At 39.3% G+C, this 18,559-nt stretch overlaps 1 protein-coding gene across 2 annotated transcripts in view; it reads right to left on the bottom strand.

Annotated features, from left to right (window-relative positions):
- cars1 (cysteinyl-tRNA synthetase 1) overlaps positions 1-18,559 on the bottom strand; it is a 75,359-nt gene that overhangs the window by 8,687 nt on the left and 48,113 nt on the right. For both annotated transcript variants that reach the window (XM_059975555.1, XM_059975554.1), the window contains exons 12-20: positions 15,028-15,157; positions 14,592-14,695; positions 10,249-10,346; positions 8,594-8,783; positions 7,514-7,582; positions 4,526-4,607; positions 2,154-2,234; positions 1,182-1,249; positions 6-65 (exon numbers count right to left, since the gene is read on the bottom strand). In XM_059975555.1, coding sequence (XP_059831538.1) covers positions 6-65; positions 1,182-1,249; positions 2,154-2,234; positions 4,526-4,607; positions 7,514-7,582; positions 8,594-8,783; positions 10,249-10,346; positions 14,592-14,695; positions 15,028-15,157 — 882 coding nt within the window. The remainder of the gene's footprint in view (positions 1-5; positions 66-1,181; positions 1,250-2,153; positions 2,235-4,525; positions 4,608-7,513; positions 7,583-8,593; positions 8,784-10,248; positions 10,347-14,591; positions 14,696-15,027; positions 15,158-18,559) is intronic.

Raw genomic sequence — 18,559 nt, 5'->3', positions numbered from 1 at the left:
CTCACCTCTTGTTCCTTTTTCTTCTGGGCGGCTTCTTCCTTCTTCTTGTTCTTTGCTTCTTCAATCTGTTGAAAAAACAGCAGAGTTAGAAGGACACAATTTGTGATAAACAAAATACAGACTTGATTGCCTTTAACGTAACTACATCTTGAATTCACACTGCATATAATCCCTGCAGCTGCACAAGCCTTCTGCAGCCCTTTCAATCCAGTGGAACTTGACATCTTGCTTTTATGGGCCATTCCCCTACAAGAGGGATTTGAATATAGTCAAAACAGATTTAAATAATTGAGGATGATTTAAAGGCCCTGAAAACCTAAATTCAAAGAATTTAAAAAAAACATTTCAAACATATTAAAACATTAATGGAAAACACACAAATCTCTTCCATTCACCTAAATTTGCAGCCCAAAAGGTGTTGAGCAAATACTATCACAATGTGCTGACCAGATTCAAATGTGTTAGATACACCATCCATGGTTGCATGAAGTTGGGCAGATATAGAGTGCTCGTCTTTCATCTCAGTACAACTGACATGTATCCTGGTGATGAGTTGAATGGTAGATTGCCTGTGTATAGTGGAAGGTAGGAGGATTGCACCAATATCTGATCACCAGCCTTTTCCTGACTTGCGTTGCAAGGTACAGGTGAACAACAACACTGCACTAATCTATGAAGATGTGGATTTAGAAATGGCTTGCCTAAAAAAGGCAGAGGGTAGCAATAGATGGGGCATATTCTGTCTGGAGGTTGGAGACTCTGTTCTACAGGGATCTGTTATGGGACCCTTACTCTGATTTTTATAGAAGATTTGAATGAGGAAATGGAAGGGTGCGTTAAGTTTGTAGATGACACAAAGTTGGTGTTATGAAAAGTGTGAATGATTATCATAGGTTACAATGGGATACAGACAGGATGCAGAGATTGATGGAGAAGTGAAAGATGTAGTTCAATCTGGAAAGTGTACGTTTCCGGATTGAATACTTTGGAAGATCGAACTTGAAGGTGGAGTACAAGGTCAATGGCAGGATTCTCAGCAGTGTTGTGACTTTGAGGAACAGTTTGCTCAGAACTTGAAACTGTCCTTTAATTGTGCACTTTGCTCATTACATTCTGTTCTGCAACGTCCTTTTATTTCTCTTAATAGATGCAATTCCGCAAACTATGGTGTTGTAATTTACCTTTTTCTTGTCTTCTCGCTCCCTCAGCAATGTCTCTCTGTCCACCAATTTTATCACAGTGGGTAGCCCTGCAATTGCAAAGCAAGCCATCAGCTCTTCAGCCTGACCACTTAGACATAGCAACAGATTTTCTACTTCCTTCCTCTAACTGGGTGCAACATCACAGGAATGGAAAGTATTCAAAAACCTTGCACAGCAGATATTGCTCAACAGAAGCACACAAGAGAGCAGTAACATACAATACAGCTGCTCCCAGTTCTAAACCGCAAACCAATAACCAATTTCCAAGCCGGCATGAAATTCAACAGCAAAAACCCAAAGTGGATTTACACCCCCACCCCCACACTCTCCCATCAATATGAAGGAAATTGAAAACACATCAACTGTTCACCTGTAATTTTTGTGCAGCGTGACTCATGCATATACCAGAGAGGTTAAAGCATTTTGTCAAAAAGACAGCACTCAAAAAAAAAAATCAAGAGCAATATCCCATATTAACCCGATCTTAGTTACCAGTGAAATTCACTCTCCCTACATGTTCATTTTCTAAAAATTGGATAAGATATCGCTGATTTTCTTCTCATTCTAGTTAGCCTCCCTGGAGCCAAGTGTAAAGCTCTGATTTAACAGACTGGAGATTTGAAACATAGAAAACCTACAGCACAATACAGGCCCTTCAGCTCACAAAGCTGTGCCAAACATGCTCCCACAGACCTCTAATTTTTCTAAGCTCCATGTACCTATCCCAGAGTCTCTTAAAAGACCCTATCGTATCCGCCTCCACCACCGTCGCCTGCAACCCATTCCACACTCTCATCACCGAGTAAAAAATACTTACCCCTTACCCCAGAATTCAATACCAACTGTGTTATTGTGTAACATTCTCAAAATATTCATCAAATTAGTGTTACCAAAATCAGACTGGTAGTAAAACAGAAAATGACTGCAGAGAGAAACCAGTTTCGCACATACCTTCATGGTCCTCAAAGCGGACGCCAAGCTCAGGAAGGGTGTCATCTCGAACAGTATCGCAGAGTTGCAAAACCTCAATGACTGTAACACAGAAACTTCATCAACATTCAGACAATGCCACATTCAGAGAGCAATTACCTTCAAATTGAAGAGATCTTTATGCCAGGAATAAAAGGTTAAATAGGGATATTAAACAGAGTAAAACAACCTGCTCTCTGCGTTGTGAAGTTCCGTCGGACAAGGTACATTAAGACAGAATAAAGCTTTGTTAATTATAAAGCAACTTATTTACCTATAGACATCCTTTTTGTCCACAATTGTGGCAAGGCTGTGTTAATCATTCTGGGTTTATTTCTACCTGGATCTGCATTGATAGTCCTTTAACTGAATAACAATTAAACACAGAAAGATCTCATTCAATCAGTAATTACATCACAGGTTCCAAAGGACTGTAATGAATTCTCCCTTACAATCACTTCCTAGTCAGGACACAAGTTTTTCAGCTTGAATAGCATGGTAGTGTAGGGTTAGTATGACGCTATTACACTAATCGAGAGTTGCATCCCAGCATCCTCTGAAGATACTCTGTACATCCTCCCTGTGGAATGCATGCATTTTTTTTCAGCTCCTCTGGTTTCCTCCCACAGGCCAGAGCTGCACCAGGTAGGTCATTGTAAGTTGTCCCATGAATAGGTTAGGGTTAAATCGGGATTGTGCGGCTCGAAGGGCCTAGTCCATGCGGTATCTCTAATAATCAATCCCACAAAGTTACAACACCTTAAAAAATTTAAAACAAAACCGTACAATTCCATGGTCTTCTGTCCTCTCCTATCAGATTCCCCCTTCTAAAGCCCTTTTTCTCTTTCACCAATTGACTTCCCAGTTCATCCCTCCCCATCCTAGTTTCACCTGTCACCCCCTACTACCTTGTACTTCCTCTCTTCCCCTCCTTACACAGATTTCCGATCTTTTTTCTCTGGTTCTGATGAAGGGTTTCGGCCCAAGACGTCAACTGTTTACCCTTTTTCATAGATGCTGTCTAGCCCACTGAGTCCCTCCAGCGTTTTGTGTGTGTGTGACTTGGATTTCCACCATCTGCAGATTTTCTCTTGTTTGTGATTAGCCTAGAATATGTCATCCTTGTTTCAGTATGGATTGTGATTCAGGTTCTGATTACTCAAAGAAAGTAGAGGTGCAGTATTGTGGGGAATTTGATGTTGTTATATTTCCTCTATAGCACTGCAATACTGGCTGCTGAAGCATTTCATAAATGTAATAACTACTTCAGAAGTATTTGATTCAATACACTCCCCCTCAATCTTCCTCCCTCCTTAGAGCCAGATTAATGTCAAAATTTACTTTAAAAACTCAAATCTCTTGTACAATCAACAGTACTGATGGCACTTGGAATAATGATGTGTAGCACCATTAGATTGCAATTTTTTGTTGGTGTGTCACAATCTCACTATATTTAGTGATACCGCCTCTAGCAAGTTTGCAAGAAGTTACAACAGGTTGGAAGTTCATAATTTCAACACACTTCATTTAGCTTGTTACGGCCTATTTGCACTGACATAATCTCCCTGCCCTTAGAAGGTATTGAACAAAATTTTGGTGGAACAGCAGAAACAGGCCTTGGTACATAATACATTAGTTTGAAAAGAGCTCTGGCTGACAGTGCTCACTGTTCTCCAGAAATGAGTCAAATACTTAAGTATGGAGCTAAATGTTGTGAGGCAACTACCTGAGCTAAAGTTTATCTTGTCAGCTGCTTCCCAATAACTAAATGAGAGACATAGTGTTGGCAGTTCAACTGATAACTAAGGCTATGCCTAACTTCATGACTGCAAAAGTAAACAAACCCAGATGGCAAAAGAGGGTGTGTACGTGAGCGTCAGGCTTCTGGGCAAGTGTGATTGAATAGCTTATTCACCAGCTTCCTTAAAAAGTCCATTGGTGGAGGTTGCATGTTATCCAGCAAATGAAAAAGAATGGGTGAATTGCAAGTTGAAGAAAGAAATGTTAAGTGGGATGCTCAGTGGAATTAGAATGGTATTTTATTGGATTTGCCATTCTGTACTACAGAGTATCAAATACATAAAGTGGTGGCCTGATCTTATCTACATGGCCAATAAAGGCAAGATGACAAGTTTAGGAAGTCCTACCCAAACTAAATTTTCTGATCAGTCCTCATTGTAAAGCATTGCAAAGCTGTATTTAACATTTAACTGCAGCTTTTCTTCCCCCACCCCCTCACTATCATTATACGTGCTATTGGTCATATCAAAGCATGTTAAAAGAAACATTTTGATCATAGAATGTTAGTCATTAGAAGGATACATGGACAGAGGCATACAGGATTATCTTCCTACCTTTCTTCTCGCGGGCAATTTGTCGTACATTTTCACGAAAGTCTGACAATACCTTCAGATACGGCAACACTGTAGATTCGAGCTGCATTAAGATCACAGTCACATGTAAATGTGACAGAAATTGACTGATTTGTCATAGTAACAGCTTCCTCCTAGTTTAAATACATATTAACTGCGATTGTTTGAAAGGTGTACTCAGTATTGACAAGTAGTTTGTGTGTTATTAGTTTAGGCAGATTGTATTTGTCCATTTTTGTGACTTAGATTAAGATCAGCCCACAGTTTATGAGTAATTAACGCAGAAAACCAGGCAGAGAGTTCACAAGCTTTTTCTTGCAACTGTAGGTAGACTGGGAAAATTAGACTAAGAGAAGGAATGTGTAGAATACCTACTCAATGAGTTTTTAAATAGTTGCTTGTGGTCAAGGCCAGTGGGGAAAAATGCAAGGATTGGGTATTGTGCAATGTACCAGAGTTGATTAGGGAGTTTAAGGTAAAGGAACACTTAGAAAGGCAGTGATCATAATATTACAGAATTCACTCTGCAGTTTGAGAGAGAGAGAAGTTAAAAATCAGATGCATCACTATTAGAGTTGTAGCTACAAAGATGTCCAGAATCTGCAAACTTTTTCGCAATTACAAAGACACAAGAAAGGACCTGGTCAAAGCCGACTGGAAGGGGACACTAGCAGGAATGACAGCAGAGCAGCAATAAGAGTTTCTGGGAGTAATTCAGAAGATGCTGAATCATTTCATCCCAAAGAGGAACCAACATTCTAAAGGGAGGATGAGACACTTGTGGCTATCAAGGGAAGTCAAAGACAACATAAAGACAAAAGAAAGAGAGGGCATATAATACTGCTAAAAATTAGTGGTAAGTTAGACATTTGGGAATCTTAAAAACAGACAGTACTGAAAAAGCAGTAAGGGGAGAAAAGAGGGCAAGTTAGCCAACAACATAAAAGATAGATACCAAACATTTTGTCAGAAATGAAGATTAAAAGAGACAAGAGTGCACAATGAATTATTGGAAAATAATGCCACAGCATTGGTAATGGTGAACAATGAAATGTGGATGAACTGTGTAGGCATTTTGCATCAGACTTTTGAAGACACCAACATGCCAGAAATTCAAGGGGCAGAAGTGAGTGTAGATACTATCACTAAGGAGAAGATTGCTTGGAAAGCTTAAAGATCTGAAGGTTGCTAAGTCACTTGGACAGGATAGACTACATCCCAGGGCTCTGACTGATAGCTGAAGAGATTTAGAGCCATTAGAGCCAGGAATTACTAGAAATCAGGAGTGGTTCTAGAGGACAGGAAAATTGTAATTATAACTCCACTCTTTAATAGAGGGAGACAAACGACAGGAAATGATAGGCTGGTGAGCCTCACTTCAGTGGTTGGTAAGATTTTAAGAGTATTATAAACAATGGGGTTTCTTGGGTATTGGGGGACAAATGATAAAATAGACCAAAGTCAGCATGGTTTCCACTAGGGGGGAAGTCTTGCCTGATAAAGCTGTTCAAATTTTTTGAGGGAATAACTGGTAGGATTGATAAAGGGGAGTCAATGGATGTTATTTATTTGAATTTTCAGAAGGCCTTTGATAAGGTGCTGCACATGAGGCTGTTGAACAAGAGAAGAGCCCGTGGTATTACAGTGAAGATACCATCATGGACAGAGGAGTGGCTGATTGGCAAGAGGTAAGGAGTGGGAATAGGCTGCCAGCACCTAGTGGTGTTCTGCGCAGTCAGTGTTGGGCTTGCTACTTTTCACATTGTACACTGATGATCTGGTTGACTTTGTGGCCAAGTTTGCAGATGATTAAAAAGATAGGTGGAGAGGTAGGTAATGTTGAGGCAGTAGAGAGTTTGCAGATGAACTTGGATCAGTTGGGCAAACAGTGCATAAGTTTATTGTCATGTACTTTGACAGAAAAAATAAAGCAATAGTTTATTCACCAAATGGGGCCAAAAATTCAGAAATTTAGAGGGGCAAGATGACTTGGAAGTCCTAGTGCAGGATTCTCTAGAGGTTTACATGCAGGTTGAGTCAGTAGTATGCAAATGCAATGTCAGTATTTATTTCAACCAGAAAAAAAAACAAAAATGTACTCCTGAGGCTTTATAAAGCACTAGTCAGATCACATTTGGAGTATTGTGAGCAATTTTAAGTCCCATAACCAAGGAAAAATATGCTGGCATTGGAGAAAGTCTGAAGGCTTACGAGAATGATCCCGGGAATGAAAGGATTAACATACGAGAAATGTTTGATTGACCCTGTACTCACTGCAGCTTAGAATGATTTTTTGGGGGGGGGGGGGGTGGGGAGTAGGAGAGTCTAGGGCCAGAGAGCACAGCCTCAGAATAGAAGGATGTCCCTTAAGAGAGATGAGAATAGTTTTTAGCCAGATGATGGTGAACTTGTGGAATTCATTGCCACAGACGGCTGTGAAGGCCAAGTCTTGTGGTATATTTAAAGCAAAGTTGATAGGTTATTGATTAGTAAGGGAGTTGAAGGTTACAGGCAGAAAACAGTAGAATGGGCTTGAAAGGGTTAAAAAAAAATCGGACTCGATCAAATGACCGAGTAGACTCATTGAGCTGAATGGCCTAATTCAGTTACTCTATCTTCTAGTCTTATGGGCAGTTATTTAACTAGTTTCTGTCAATTATACACCGATTCCCATGGCCATTGTATATTTGTTGTCAAGTAATAATTTTGAGTCCAATTTAACTGAGTGGTAACCTATTATTCACAAAACTGAGATATCACACTTCAGAACTTGAGCACAGATTCATAGGTAACAGTGTGAAACCATAAGATAATGCTACCTGCTAAATGAAATGTGAAACCAAGGTTCCACCTTTCTCTTAAGATGTAAAAAAAACACAGATTTAAAATAAAATCAAGCTTTTTTTGTTGTATACAGAATTCTTCAGTGTTGAAGCCACATTTTTTTGGAAGAGAATGAAAAATACTTACATTAAAAATCTTAGCATCTCCTCCAACAGGAAACCCAAGTCCCTCTTCACCCTCTATTGCTCCAAAAATCTGATTGATAAATGGAAACATGAAGAGAGTCAAATAACAACTTTGTCTCCCACTGCCAGGCTTACAAGGCTTGATATTCTTTACCATCCACACCTTTTTTCAATGCATCCAAGTCTTTCACCTTTTATCAAACTTCTGTAACCCAGCATTTATTAGCTTCTCCTCACTGTTTGAAATTTTTTCTTAAACTGTGTAACACCACATTTTCCTGAAATATATTTCACCATTCACTTAATTTGTTCACCTTGCTTTAAAAAAATTGCATTTTTTACACACTGGTTTTGCAGACTATTTTCGTTAATATAACCTGTGAATAATAGGACCTACTATTGGTGATCCATGTGACATTCTATTAGTAAAAGTATGGCCATCTGCAAAATATTTATTCCTGCTCTTCCTTTGTTAGACTGACTTTAATCTTAACATCAAGGGACTTTTTTTTTACACACAATTTTGTGCAGTATATTAGAAACATTTTAAATATCCACATATATGACACATTGGTTCTTTTATCTACTTTGCTTGTTATTTACTCAAAAGCTTTGATTTATCAAACATAATTTTTATCCAATATGACACTTCTATTTTATGGTTTTCTGCATGTTCTATTACCACTTTTCATACCTCCATAATTGTCTTTACTCAAATTCCAGATTCTGGTTTCTGAATACCCAAGACATTATGGGCCATACAACCAATGTTGAGGATCAACTTCCTCCCATCTTCATACAGCCATGCCACCCTCTAATAGGCCTGTCCTGCCGATAGATCAGGGTGTACTGAACAACTGTGAGTGGAGAACCTGACCATTTCATAATGCAATTGAAGACTACCACACTGTTACCAGTTTGCAGCTAGAAAGGCAAGAATGGCAAATTTGGTCCCCTAAATAACATACTTTTTTTGTGTGTTTAAAAGTAAATTCCAATTGTATGATTAGGTGCCAATGGCTTTGGAAACTTTGGCATGTTGAAGTTATGACTCACTCTGTATCATGTGCCCTTGCCTTACCTTCAGCATCTCTGAGAGGTAAGTTGCAATGGTTCTCAGCAGCATGCGATTTGGCAACTCCTTGTTACTCTTCTTCACTGCAATGTATGTGTTACACTGGCTCACAAGGGCACGCAGATCCTCCATCACCGTGCGTGTGTCTATGTTGTCACAGAGTGCTCTGTGCACATCTGCTTTCTTCTCAAAAAACCTAATTGAAAAGGGTAAAATATTAATTGTAAAACCACCTCTATTTTCTCCCGTTTATTTTGGGGAGATAACATCATTGTCCTTCATCTCCAACATAAATTGTTCCTCTTCCTAATCAGTCTTAAGCTGGACTAGTAATACAAACTCATCATACTTTGAGAGCAGAGTTTCAACAAGGGAAAGGAACAGAATTAGTCCATTTGGTCCATTGAGTCTGCTCTGCCATTCCATTATCTCTCTCAAACCCGTTCTCCTGCCTTCTCCCCATAACCTTTAACACCCTTACTAATCAAGAACATCATATCCTTTCCATCACAAAATAAAAACAGAAAATGATGTAAACATTAAGCATCTCTGGAGACATAACCTGTGTCAATGCTTTGGGTTGGTTCCTAAGCTCTAAAGCAAGGTAATTGACTTGAAGTATTAATCCTGCTTCTCCAGAGACGTGCTGAGTATTTAGAATATTTTGTTTTAATCTTAGATTCCTATTACTTGCAGTTTTCTTGTTTTGTTATTCTTTCCATTATCTTCCACCTCCTTGACCTCATTTATGGCATTAGACCATCTGCTATTGAAATAGTCAGTCATGACTCATGACCAGACTAAACTTTTGTGATCTCTTCCTTCCCACCTTCAAAATGTTTAATTTGCTTTAAATATAAAGCCTATATCTCACCAAAGTTATATTCACCTGTCATGTTCCTTTATCATTTAATGTTGCTCCAAAGTAACCTTTGGCAATTATTCTGTCATAATGGAACTCTGCCAAACTCTCAGCACCTCGTCCCTTTGTGACAAGATCCTTCCGAAACCAATTTTTTTTTTTGGACTAAGTTGGCAACATCCAGAAGTTTCTTCATTGACTTGTTTGGCAGTTATTTACCTATAATCATTTGTTATCACTTACAGTCAAGGCCACCAGTGGTGCCATCATGAATGATGCTGAGATGGATGGCTCCTTGACTCTCTACAAAACAATGAATCAGCTGGGGTTTCACAGGTACCATTACTTATACTGGATTTTACTTCAGATTGAATTCATTTATTCATGCAACTGAAATTCACTAGGTTAAGGTGAGATTTAAATTCATAACTCTGGATTATGAATCCTAAAGCTCCACATACTAATCTGAAATCACAGCTACAACCAAGGGTTGAGTTTTAAGAAGATTATACATGTTAAAGAAAAAATGTAATTTTAAGTTTATTGGTATTTTTATAAACTTTACATTAGTTTAGTAGACAATGTTAATGAGTCAACTAATTACACCAAAGCTGTTCTGAATGAGATCAACAAACATGAAACACTGAAAATCTAAATTAGTTTAAAAAAAATCATTCAGCTGCGAACAATACATAATTCAATGATCAATAAACAGATTTGTAATTATGCCTAACCTTCCAGTAGAAATTAATTACAATTATGGTCTATGACCACCCCGGATGAATAAGTTGGCACTAACCGTTCATTAAGTGCCACCTCCTTCTCTTCCCACTTCTCAAACCGTCCTGTGATATCTGTTGGGGTTCTCAAAATATCTTTGACATTCAGGAAGAACTCCTATAAAACAAATAGTACTAGTTTCAGAAGGGCACTAAAGTGACCTGGAAAATATCTACCATCAGGGCTATATGCTTGCACAATGAATTCAACTAAGTCAATTTCACTATTAAACTTTCTCACCACTCTTTATCAAGCATAGTCACACAAAATAAGAGAAGTTACAGAAAGGAATGCACGGCATGAAAGACTACAAACCAGAATTTTTTTTTGTAGACGTGTCAATAGTGTGCAAGATGTTAGAAATGGGATGTCAATTAGAAAGTGAAAGAGTCACTGTTTCTGGGGGGTATCACACAGACATTAAAGATATTGACCAAGTATCTTGTCTCATTTGATTGTGGGATGTTGAACATTAACCAGGTAAAATACCAGTTGACACCCTTAGCACAGGATACTAATCAGAAACTTCACCTTTCCCACCAACATCCCTTTCCACATGGCATTTCTTCTTAGCTGTCATTCTTCATGAATAGTGGCTTGCATAATTCCAGAAAATTAATCAGAAAAGCCTACTCCTGCACTCTAAAATAACAGTTCCCTCTGTAGAGGCCGTCTCTGCAAAAGGACTAACCAAATCAAGCTATTCTGGGTGTAACTGGCATAGTCACGGATTGTTCATTCAGAACACTTTGGATATACACTGAGAAAAGGACACAAAATACTTCTTCCCTTTCAATTACTGAGTAGGATGAAAACAACTGCTTTTGCTGGAAATCTGAAGCAAAAATAAAACACTTAGTAGTTTTGGTGGTTTATAGGACAAAAAAAATTCTTCAAGGGGAAAAAAAAACACCTCCTGTTTGAGAAATTGTCAAGATTAACTTTACAGAAATTTTGAATTCATTATGCCTTATTCAAATTTCACTATGTCAGCCAAAGCTAAAATAAACAAGGTATGATCCAATTGAACTAAAACGGGATATTATTTTAATTATTGGAAAGATAAAAACTGGAATCCCAAAAAAAATGTGGGCCCATGCACGTGGATCCTTGAAAAAGCCACAGATAATTAAAAACCAACTTAAAATGCCAAAGGAAAGCTGGTTTTTAAATTTAAAGCAATGTTTAGTTAGTTGCCTTAGCGATATTCCAAGTCCTGGTTAGGCAACAGCTGGAGTGGTTCCAGGTGTCGCAACTTTGGAAGCTTATATTATTCTTGGAGGGAGTGCACTGTAGACTCACCAGAATTAATGTGGAACCCAAAGGCTAAATAACAAGGAGAGATTACACTAACAAGGGTTGAATTCATTAGGTTGGTTAATGTTGCCAAGATTGTAAAGACAGCAATTAGGATAGACAGATGAGACATAGTCAAAATATTAATCAAGCTTTTCAGAAGTGCAAGGGAGGTAGAAATGTGTTCTCTGCAATGGAAGTCGAACAAATTTAAACTCTATGTATTTTTATTAACCAGAGGTAATAAATTGTCAACCTATTGATCTTGATCTTCTACCCAATACATTGTGGACCAATAGAGCTGGTTAGATTGTCATGCTGCCAATGATTAAACCAACATGCTACCTGGGCAAGCTTGCTGTGGAGTTCCATGGACACCACAGAGACTGAAAACACAAGATTTGTTAAAGGTCAATTTCTTGGCAAGCCAGCAGCCACCCACATCAGAAATGGAGATTTGTTTCCCCAGGTCACTCATTGTAGAATCATTTATAATGCAGAGCAAAATCAATGCACACCAGATCGGACGAGGTGTGGGTCAATAACAGCAGTGTGGCAGACAGGCAAGGTCTACAAAGGGTAGCCAAAACTGCTTGTTGCATCACTGGCACCAGCCTACCTGGCATCGAAGACATGTATACAGAAAGGTGCCAGAAAAAGGCCAGAAACTTCACTGTTTGTCCCACTCCCATCAGGGAGGTGGCTACGTAACATCCACATCAGGACCACCAGACTGAAAACACAGTTACTTTCCCCAAGCAGCAAGGCTGATCAACACTTCTACCACTAGCCCAGCCCTCCATGCTCCCCACCACCACTGTTTTATCATTTCCTGTCAGTCACCTTATGTACAGACCCTCTTGTGCCTCATGTTGCTTTATGGACATATAATCAACGTATACAAGCTATGTATTGTATTAGGGTATTCTATTATAGTGCTCTTTATCTTGTTATTTTTGCTGCATTGTGTCTGGAGTAGCAATTAATTTGTACTCCTTTGCACTTGTGTACTAGAAATATTAATCTTGAATGAGGGTATGGAACATCATGGAATGACCTGGAAAAGCAGCAAAAAACAGGTAAAGGAGGGTATTCAGTCACTGGTCAGCTATGATATTCGAACTACGGATATAGGCTAAATGGCCCATTTCTGTCCCTTCTAACCACCACCCCCCCATGTCCTAGCTTTCCAACCGCAACATTATACTTGTAAGAGGTACATTGTTCTACTTCAGTAGAAATCCAGAAATGTCTTCATCTCCCAAGTTGACACAATCCCTTCTAATACACAAAAAGCGGATGTGTAAACAAGCAACTGACCAAACCAGCACTGAAGTTGAAGCATATTTAAAAATATTACTGAGAATGAAGTGGCAGTATTAAATATACCAACAATGCCACCCACTGGAATTCAGTGGTACTTAGGAGAAGCCAAAGAAGTCGCACAAAATGCTGGAGGAACTCAGAAGGTCAGGTAGCATCTATGGAGAGGAATAAACAGCTGGCATTTCAGGCTGAGATCCTTCATTAGGAGAAGTCAAAACTGATTTTTCACTCATTTAAACACTCAATCATTCCCACTTGTTGATGGTGGGAAATCAATGAGAGTCACTTCCCCAAAGAAACTCCAACTTCAAAAATGCTGCTTTAGGCACAGTAATTATGTGACTGGCCCAAATATATTCCTGATAAATGAAGACTTGTGTTATTGGTGGAGGAATGCCATTTGTTGCCATTATTATCCAAAGAGAAGGTGTTTCTACCTCCTTGGAAATAGAGACTGACATGTGTGCATGACTCCGTACTTAACTGAATATGGTCTTGGTTTGGCTGCAGGTGTGGACAAAGTTCTTTATTATTTGAGGAAATGACAATTATAACGAACACATTGTGACTTTCAGTACACATCCCATTTCTAGTCAAAAAGAACATACCAATCCTCAGATGGATCAGAAGTGGAGAGAGCGAGCAGCTTCAAGTTCCTGGGTGTCAAGATCTGAGGATCTAACACAGTCCCAACATATCGATGTAGTTATAAAGAAGGCAAGATAGCGGCTATACCTTATTAGGAGGTTGAAGAGATTTGGCACGTCAACAAATACACTCAAAAACTTCTATAGTTGTACTGTGGAAAACATTCTGACAGGCTGCATCACTGTTTGGTATGGTGGGGGGGGGGGCTACTGCACAGGACTGAAAGAAGCTGCAGAAGGTTGTAAATCTAGTCAGCTCCATCTTGGGCGCTAGCCTACAAAGTCCAGGACATCTTTTGGGAGTGGTGTCTCAGAAAGACAGTGTCCATTATTAAGGACCTCCAGCACCCAGGGCATTCCCTTTTCTCACTGTTACCATCAGGTAGGAGATACAGAAGCCTGAAGACACATGCTCAGCGATTTAGGAACAGCTTCTTCCCCTTTGCCATCTAATTCATAAATGTACATTGAAGCTTTGGACACTACCTCACTTTTTAAAAAAACAGTATTTCTGTTTTTGCACATTTTAAAAATCTATTCAATACACATAATTGATTTACTTGTTTATTTATTTTTGTTTTATCTTATTCTCTCTCTCTGCTGGATTATGTATTGCATTGAACTGCTGCTGCTAAGTTAACAAATTTCACGTCACATGCCGGTGATAATAAACCCGATTCTGAAATGGGCTTCAGACAATGCTCTGAGGAATCCTACAGCAATGTCTTGGGATCAGATAGCTGGGATACAAGCCTCTATATTTGTGGTAGTCATAATTCCAGCTTGTGCATCTTCTTATGCATGGTTAAGACAGTGTTTCAAACCAAGTCAAGGTTCATGAATCATCAGACCATCGGCTTTTCAGAAAGGCAGTTTCTCTCAATAAGGTTTTCATCAAATTTGTACCAAGGCCAAGAAATGATGTGGTTGATTTTTAAAATCCTAATTATGAATTCACACACATGCATATACACACATTCACTTCGTAAACTCTGCGCAAAATGAATCATTTGATACCCTGTGGAACTTTGACATGACGCTATTTCAATCGTAAAGATATACCATATAATAAAGGAGCATGAAATAAACTTACATTCAAGAACTTCTCGTATTGAACCGCAGATTCCATGGTATTGCTGGAATAATCCAATGTGTCCTTCCAGGAATGCATGAGGAATGCCAAACGCAATTGTCGACCTGTAATCATGTGACATTAGCATAATGTTAAAATTGCTGAAGCAATTAGGTCTGAAGAAAAAAAACTTAGAAACCATCTATATAATAAAAGTAGTAACTAGGCATTCTGATGACCTGAGTAAATTCCAGAGTGTCAGATTCTCTGAGCTACCTACATTCATAATTAAGAAAAATATAAACACAATTTCCATTGAACACAAGTTTAAAGAGTGTCTGGGAATCAGGGCTCTTGGTGGGTTTCAGGAAGCAGAGAACCCATCAAGATTTCTGACTAGTTGGGTAGCAGATTACTGGAGTTTTACTTTAACAATAATAGTGAAAATGTTAGTTACCTGTATTTGCACTCAGTGCTTCCTTGATGGTTATAAAATTTTTTAAAGATTTTGACATCTTGCAGCCTGCAATCGTAAGATGCCCAGTGTGGAGAAAGTAGCGAACCCAGTAGTCGTTGTCAAAATAGGCCTGTGGACAAAAAGAAACAACTTTAGCAACACAGCTACAATGAGTACTATGATTTCATCCAGTCACCCTGCAGAACTGGAACATTTGAACTATCTTGCATCACGGAAAAAGATGCTGCACCAAGATCAGTTCCTCTCTCTCTCTCTATATATATATCTTCCTTGTTAAAATGCAATATTTACAACATTCAAGGCAACGAATTTTGGTTCTAAATAATGGACCACTCTTTCTTTACTGGACACCAACATGAGAAATTTCAGTAGCACATGGGAGTACATTCAGAATAAAGATCCCCAATAATCTATATAAGCAGCCTTAAATCAGGTACATAGGAAAACAATGGCTGATTTACCACAGTACTTAGAAGAGTTTCTAGCCATGGTTCAATTGGTAGCTCTTGCAATTGAATCAGAAGGCCATGAGCTCAAGTCTCATCCCAGAGTCTACTCAATTCTAAACCTCCTTCCAGTGGAGGACTGAAAGAACTCTACAGTTTAACAGCAAGCATTTTCCAGATGCAGTATTTGACATGGGTTTCCACAGCTCTTATTAGGTAAGCAAAAATTCATCGCAGGATTTTAAAGAGGCTTGTTCTTAAATCAACATGACTAAAAACTGTTTCAGTATTATCAGAATGATGTTTGTGGAATCTTCCCTTGTATAAACCAGTGGTGCATGCCCTTTGTTACATTAGAATACAAGTTTACGACTCAGTAAGAGCCCTTTGGCCCACAATGTTGCACCTTCCTTTTATCCAGCTCCTTGATCAATCTAACCCTACACAGTCCATAAGCCTTCATTTTCCTTTCTTATCTATTTAAGAGCCTCTCAAAGACCCCTAATGTATCAGCTTTTACCTCCACCCCGAGCAGTACATTCCAGACACCTACCACTCTGCAGATGAAAAAGCCTGACTTCCCTAAACTTTCCTCCACTTACCTAAAAAGGATGTCCTCTGGTTCGTCATTGTTGTCCTGGGAAAATGCTGCTGGCCTGTCAACTATCTATGCCTCTTATAATCTCAAACACCTCTATCAAGTCACTTCTAATCCCCCTTCACTCCAAAGAGAAAAGCCCTCAAAGTTCACAGCAAGTACACACATCACCATATACAACCCCGAGATCCATTTTCTTGTGGGCATTCACAGTAAGTACAAGAAGCTCAACAGAACCAATGAAAAAGCACTGCCAACAGGTTGGACAACAATGTATAAAAAGGCAAATACAAAATAATAGTAATAAATAAGTAAATATCAAGGACATGCGGTGAAGAGTCTGAGAGCGAGTCCATAGGTTGTGGCAACAGTTCAATAGTGGGGCAAGTGAATCTAAATGAAGTTATCATCTCTGGCTCAAGAGCCTGATGATTACGGGGTAACAACTGTTCTGGAACCTTCTTCCAGATGGCAGCACTGAGAAGAGCATGGCAAAGATGGTGGGGGTCTTTAATGATGGATGCTGCTTTTTTTTGTGACAGTGCTCCATGTAGATGCACTCAATGGTGGGGAGGGCTTTACCTGGGATGGCCTGGGCCACACCCACTATTTTCTGTAGGCTTTTCCGTTCAAAGGCATTGGCATTCCCACATTAGGCTGTGATGCAATGTCAATGTTCTCCACACCACATCTATAGAAGTTTGTCAAAGTTTTAGATGACATGCCGTATCTTCGCAAACTTCCAAGGGAGTAGAGGTGCTGCTGTGTTTTCTTCGTAATGACACTTGCTTGCTGAACCTAGGACAGATCCTACGAAATGATAACACCAAGGAATTTCATGTTGATGATGCTCTCCACCTCTGAAAATTGGCTCATGGACCTCTGGATTTCTCCTCAAGTCAATGATAATCAGCTTCTTGGTCTTGCTGACATTGAGTAAGAGGTGGTTGTGGCACCACTCAGCCAGATTTGCAATCTCCCTCCTACGCTGATTCGTCACCACCTTTAATTTGGCCTGGGAGAGCAAATTTAAATATTGTACGGGAGATGTGTTTAGCCTCACTCAACCTCTCCTCATAAGGCATTTTATCTAAACCAGGCTGTATCCTGGTAAATCTCCACTCCATGAAACCTCCATATTCTTCCTATAATGATGTAACCTCAACACAATACTCCAAGTGTGGTCTGACCAGGGTTTTTATAATGCTACAATATTATTTCATGGCTCTTGAACTTAATCTCCCAAAGTGAAGGCCACATACCACGCACCTTCTCAACCACCCTAATGTGTGCAGCAGTTTTGAGGATCTACAGATTTGAACCCCAAGATGCATTTGTTCGTCTATGAATCCTGCTGTTACCCATGTATTCGATATTCCAGTTCAAAGTGCATCAATTCACACTTTCCTAGATTGAATGCCATCTGCCACTTCTCAGCCCAGCTCCACAATCTGCTTATGTCCACAACCTTCTACACAATCCACAACATCACCAACCTTTGTCATCTACAACTTCACTGACCCTCCTTTCACATCCTCAACCAAGTCCTTTATGAAAATCATAAAGAGCTGGCGTTGCAGAACAGATCCTGAGGAACACCACTCATCACTGACCTCCAGGTAAAATATGCTCCATCTACTACCACCCTCTGCCTTCTGAGGGCAGCAATTCTGAACCTACGCTGCCAAGCTTCCATGTATCCCACGGTGTTCTGAATGAGCCTTCCGTGGGGAATTGTCAAACGCCTTTCTAAAATCCATATCCAGAGCTCTACCTTGTTGCTTCCCAGGGGTTGTACTTCTTCAGTAAATCATTAACTACATAATGACAGCTGAGGATGTCATGCAGGTATTCTTTACAGGTCATATCAGACTGCCATCAAATTGACTGAAGGAGAGAGATGTATCAGCAAAAATATTCAGCTTATATAAATGCTTTGTTGTTTGTTCCTTTCCACATCTTGTGGTGCATTGGGCAGCAGCCTGGCCATTTCTTTAGCATTTGTCTGTTTTGTTAAAATAAAATATGAACGAGTTCAGTTGCTAGTTCAACCCTCAACCCCACACAGATGAAAAGCATGCAAAGAGCTGGTTGGATTTGAACCCGGGACCACTTGCCTTGAAGTTTAGTGCGGATGCCACTGCAGCATCAGCTGGCTATACAAATGTTTTATGCACTTCTAAAGCTGAAGCAAGTATTCAATTTCGAGTCCTTTCATGGCTTCTTAGCACTTATATGGGCCTAACCAAGTTCCATCTAATGAATGTAATTTAGAATTTTGGCTGAAAGTATTCAAAAGCCCATAATAAATGTACTTAATGCCCAAAAGCATAAGTACTTTCTGGAGTAAACGAATAAGTATAATCTATACTGTGCCTACTAACATTGATTTGTTCTATCAGCCAAGTAGCAGAAATTTAAGGTTTTTTGCATATCTGAAGCAAAACTATTGGAATTTTATCTGGCC

The sequence above is a fragment of the Hypanus sabinus genome, chromosome 7 (genome assembly GCF_030144855.1).
Source record: "Hypanus sabinus isolate sHypSab1 chromosome 7, sHypSab1.hap1, whole genome shotgun sequence".
Classification (NCBI taxonomy): domain Eukaryota; kingdom Metazoa; phylum Chordata; class Chondrichthyes; order Myliobatiformes; family Dasyatidae; genus Hypanus; species Hypanus sabinus.
Note: the sequence above shows the minus strand (reverse complement) of the source record. Positions and strands in the feature narration are given on the sequence as shown.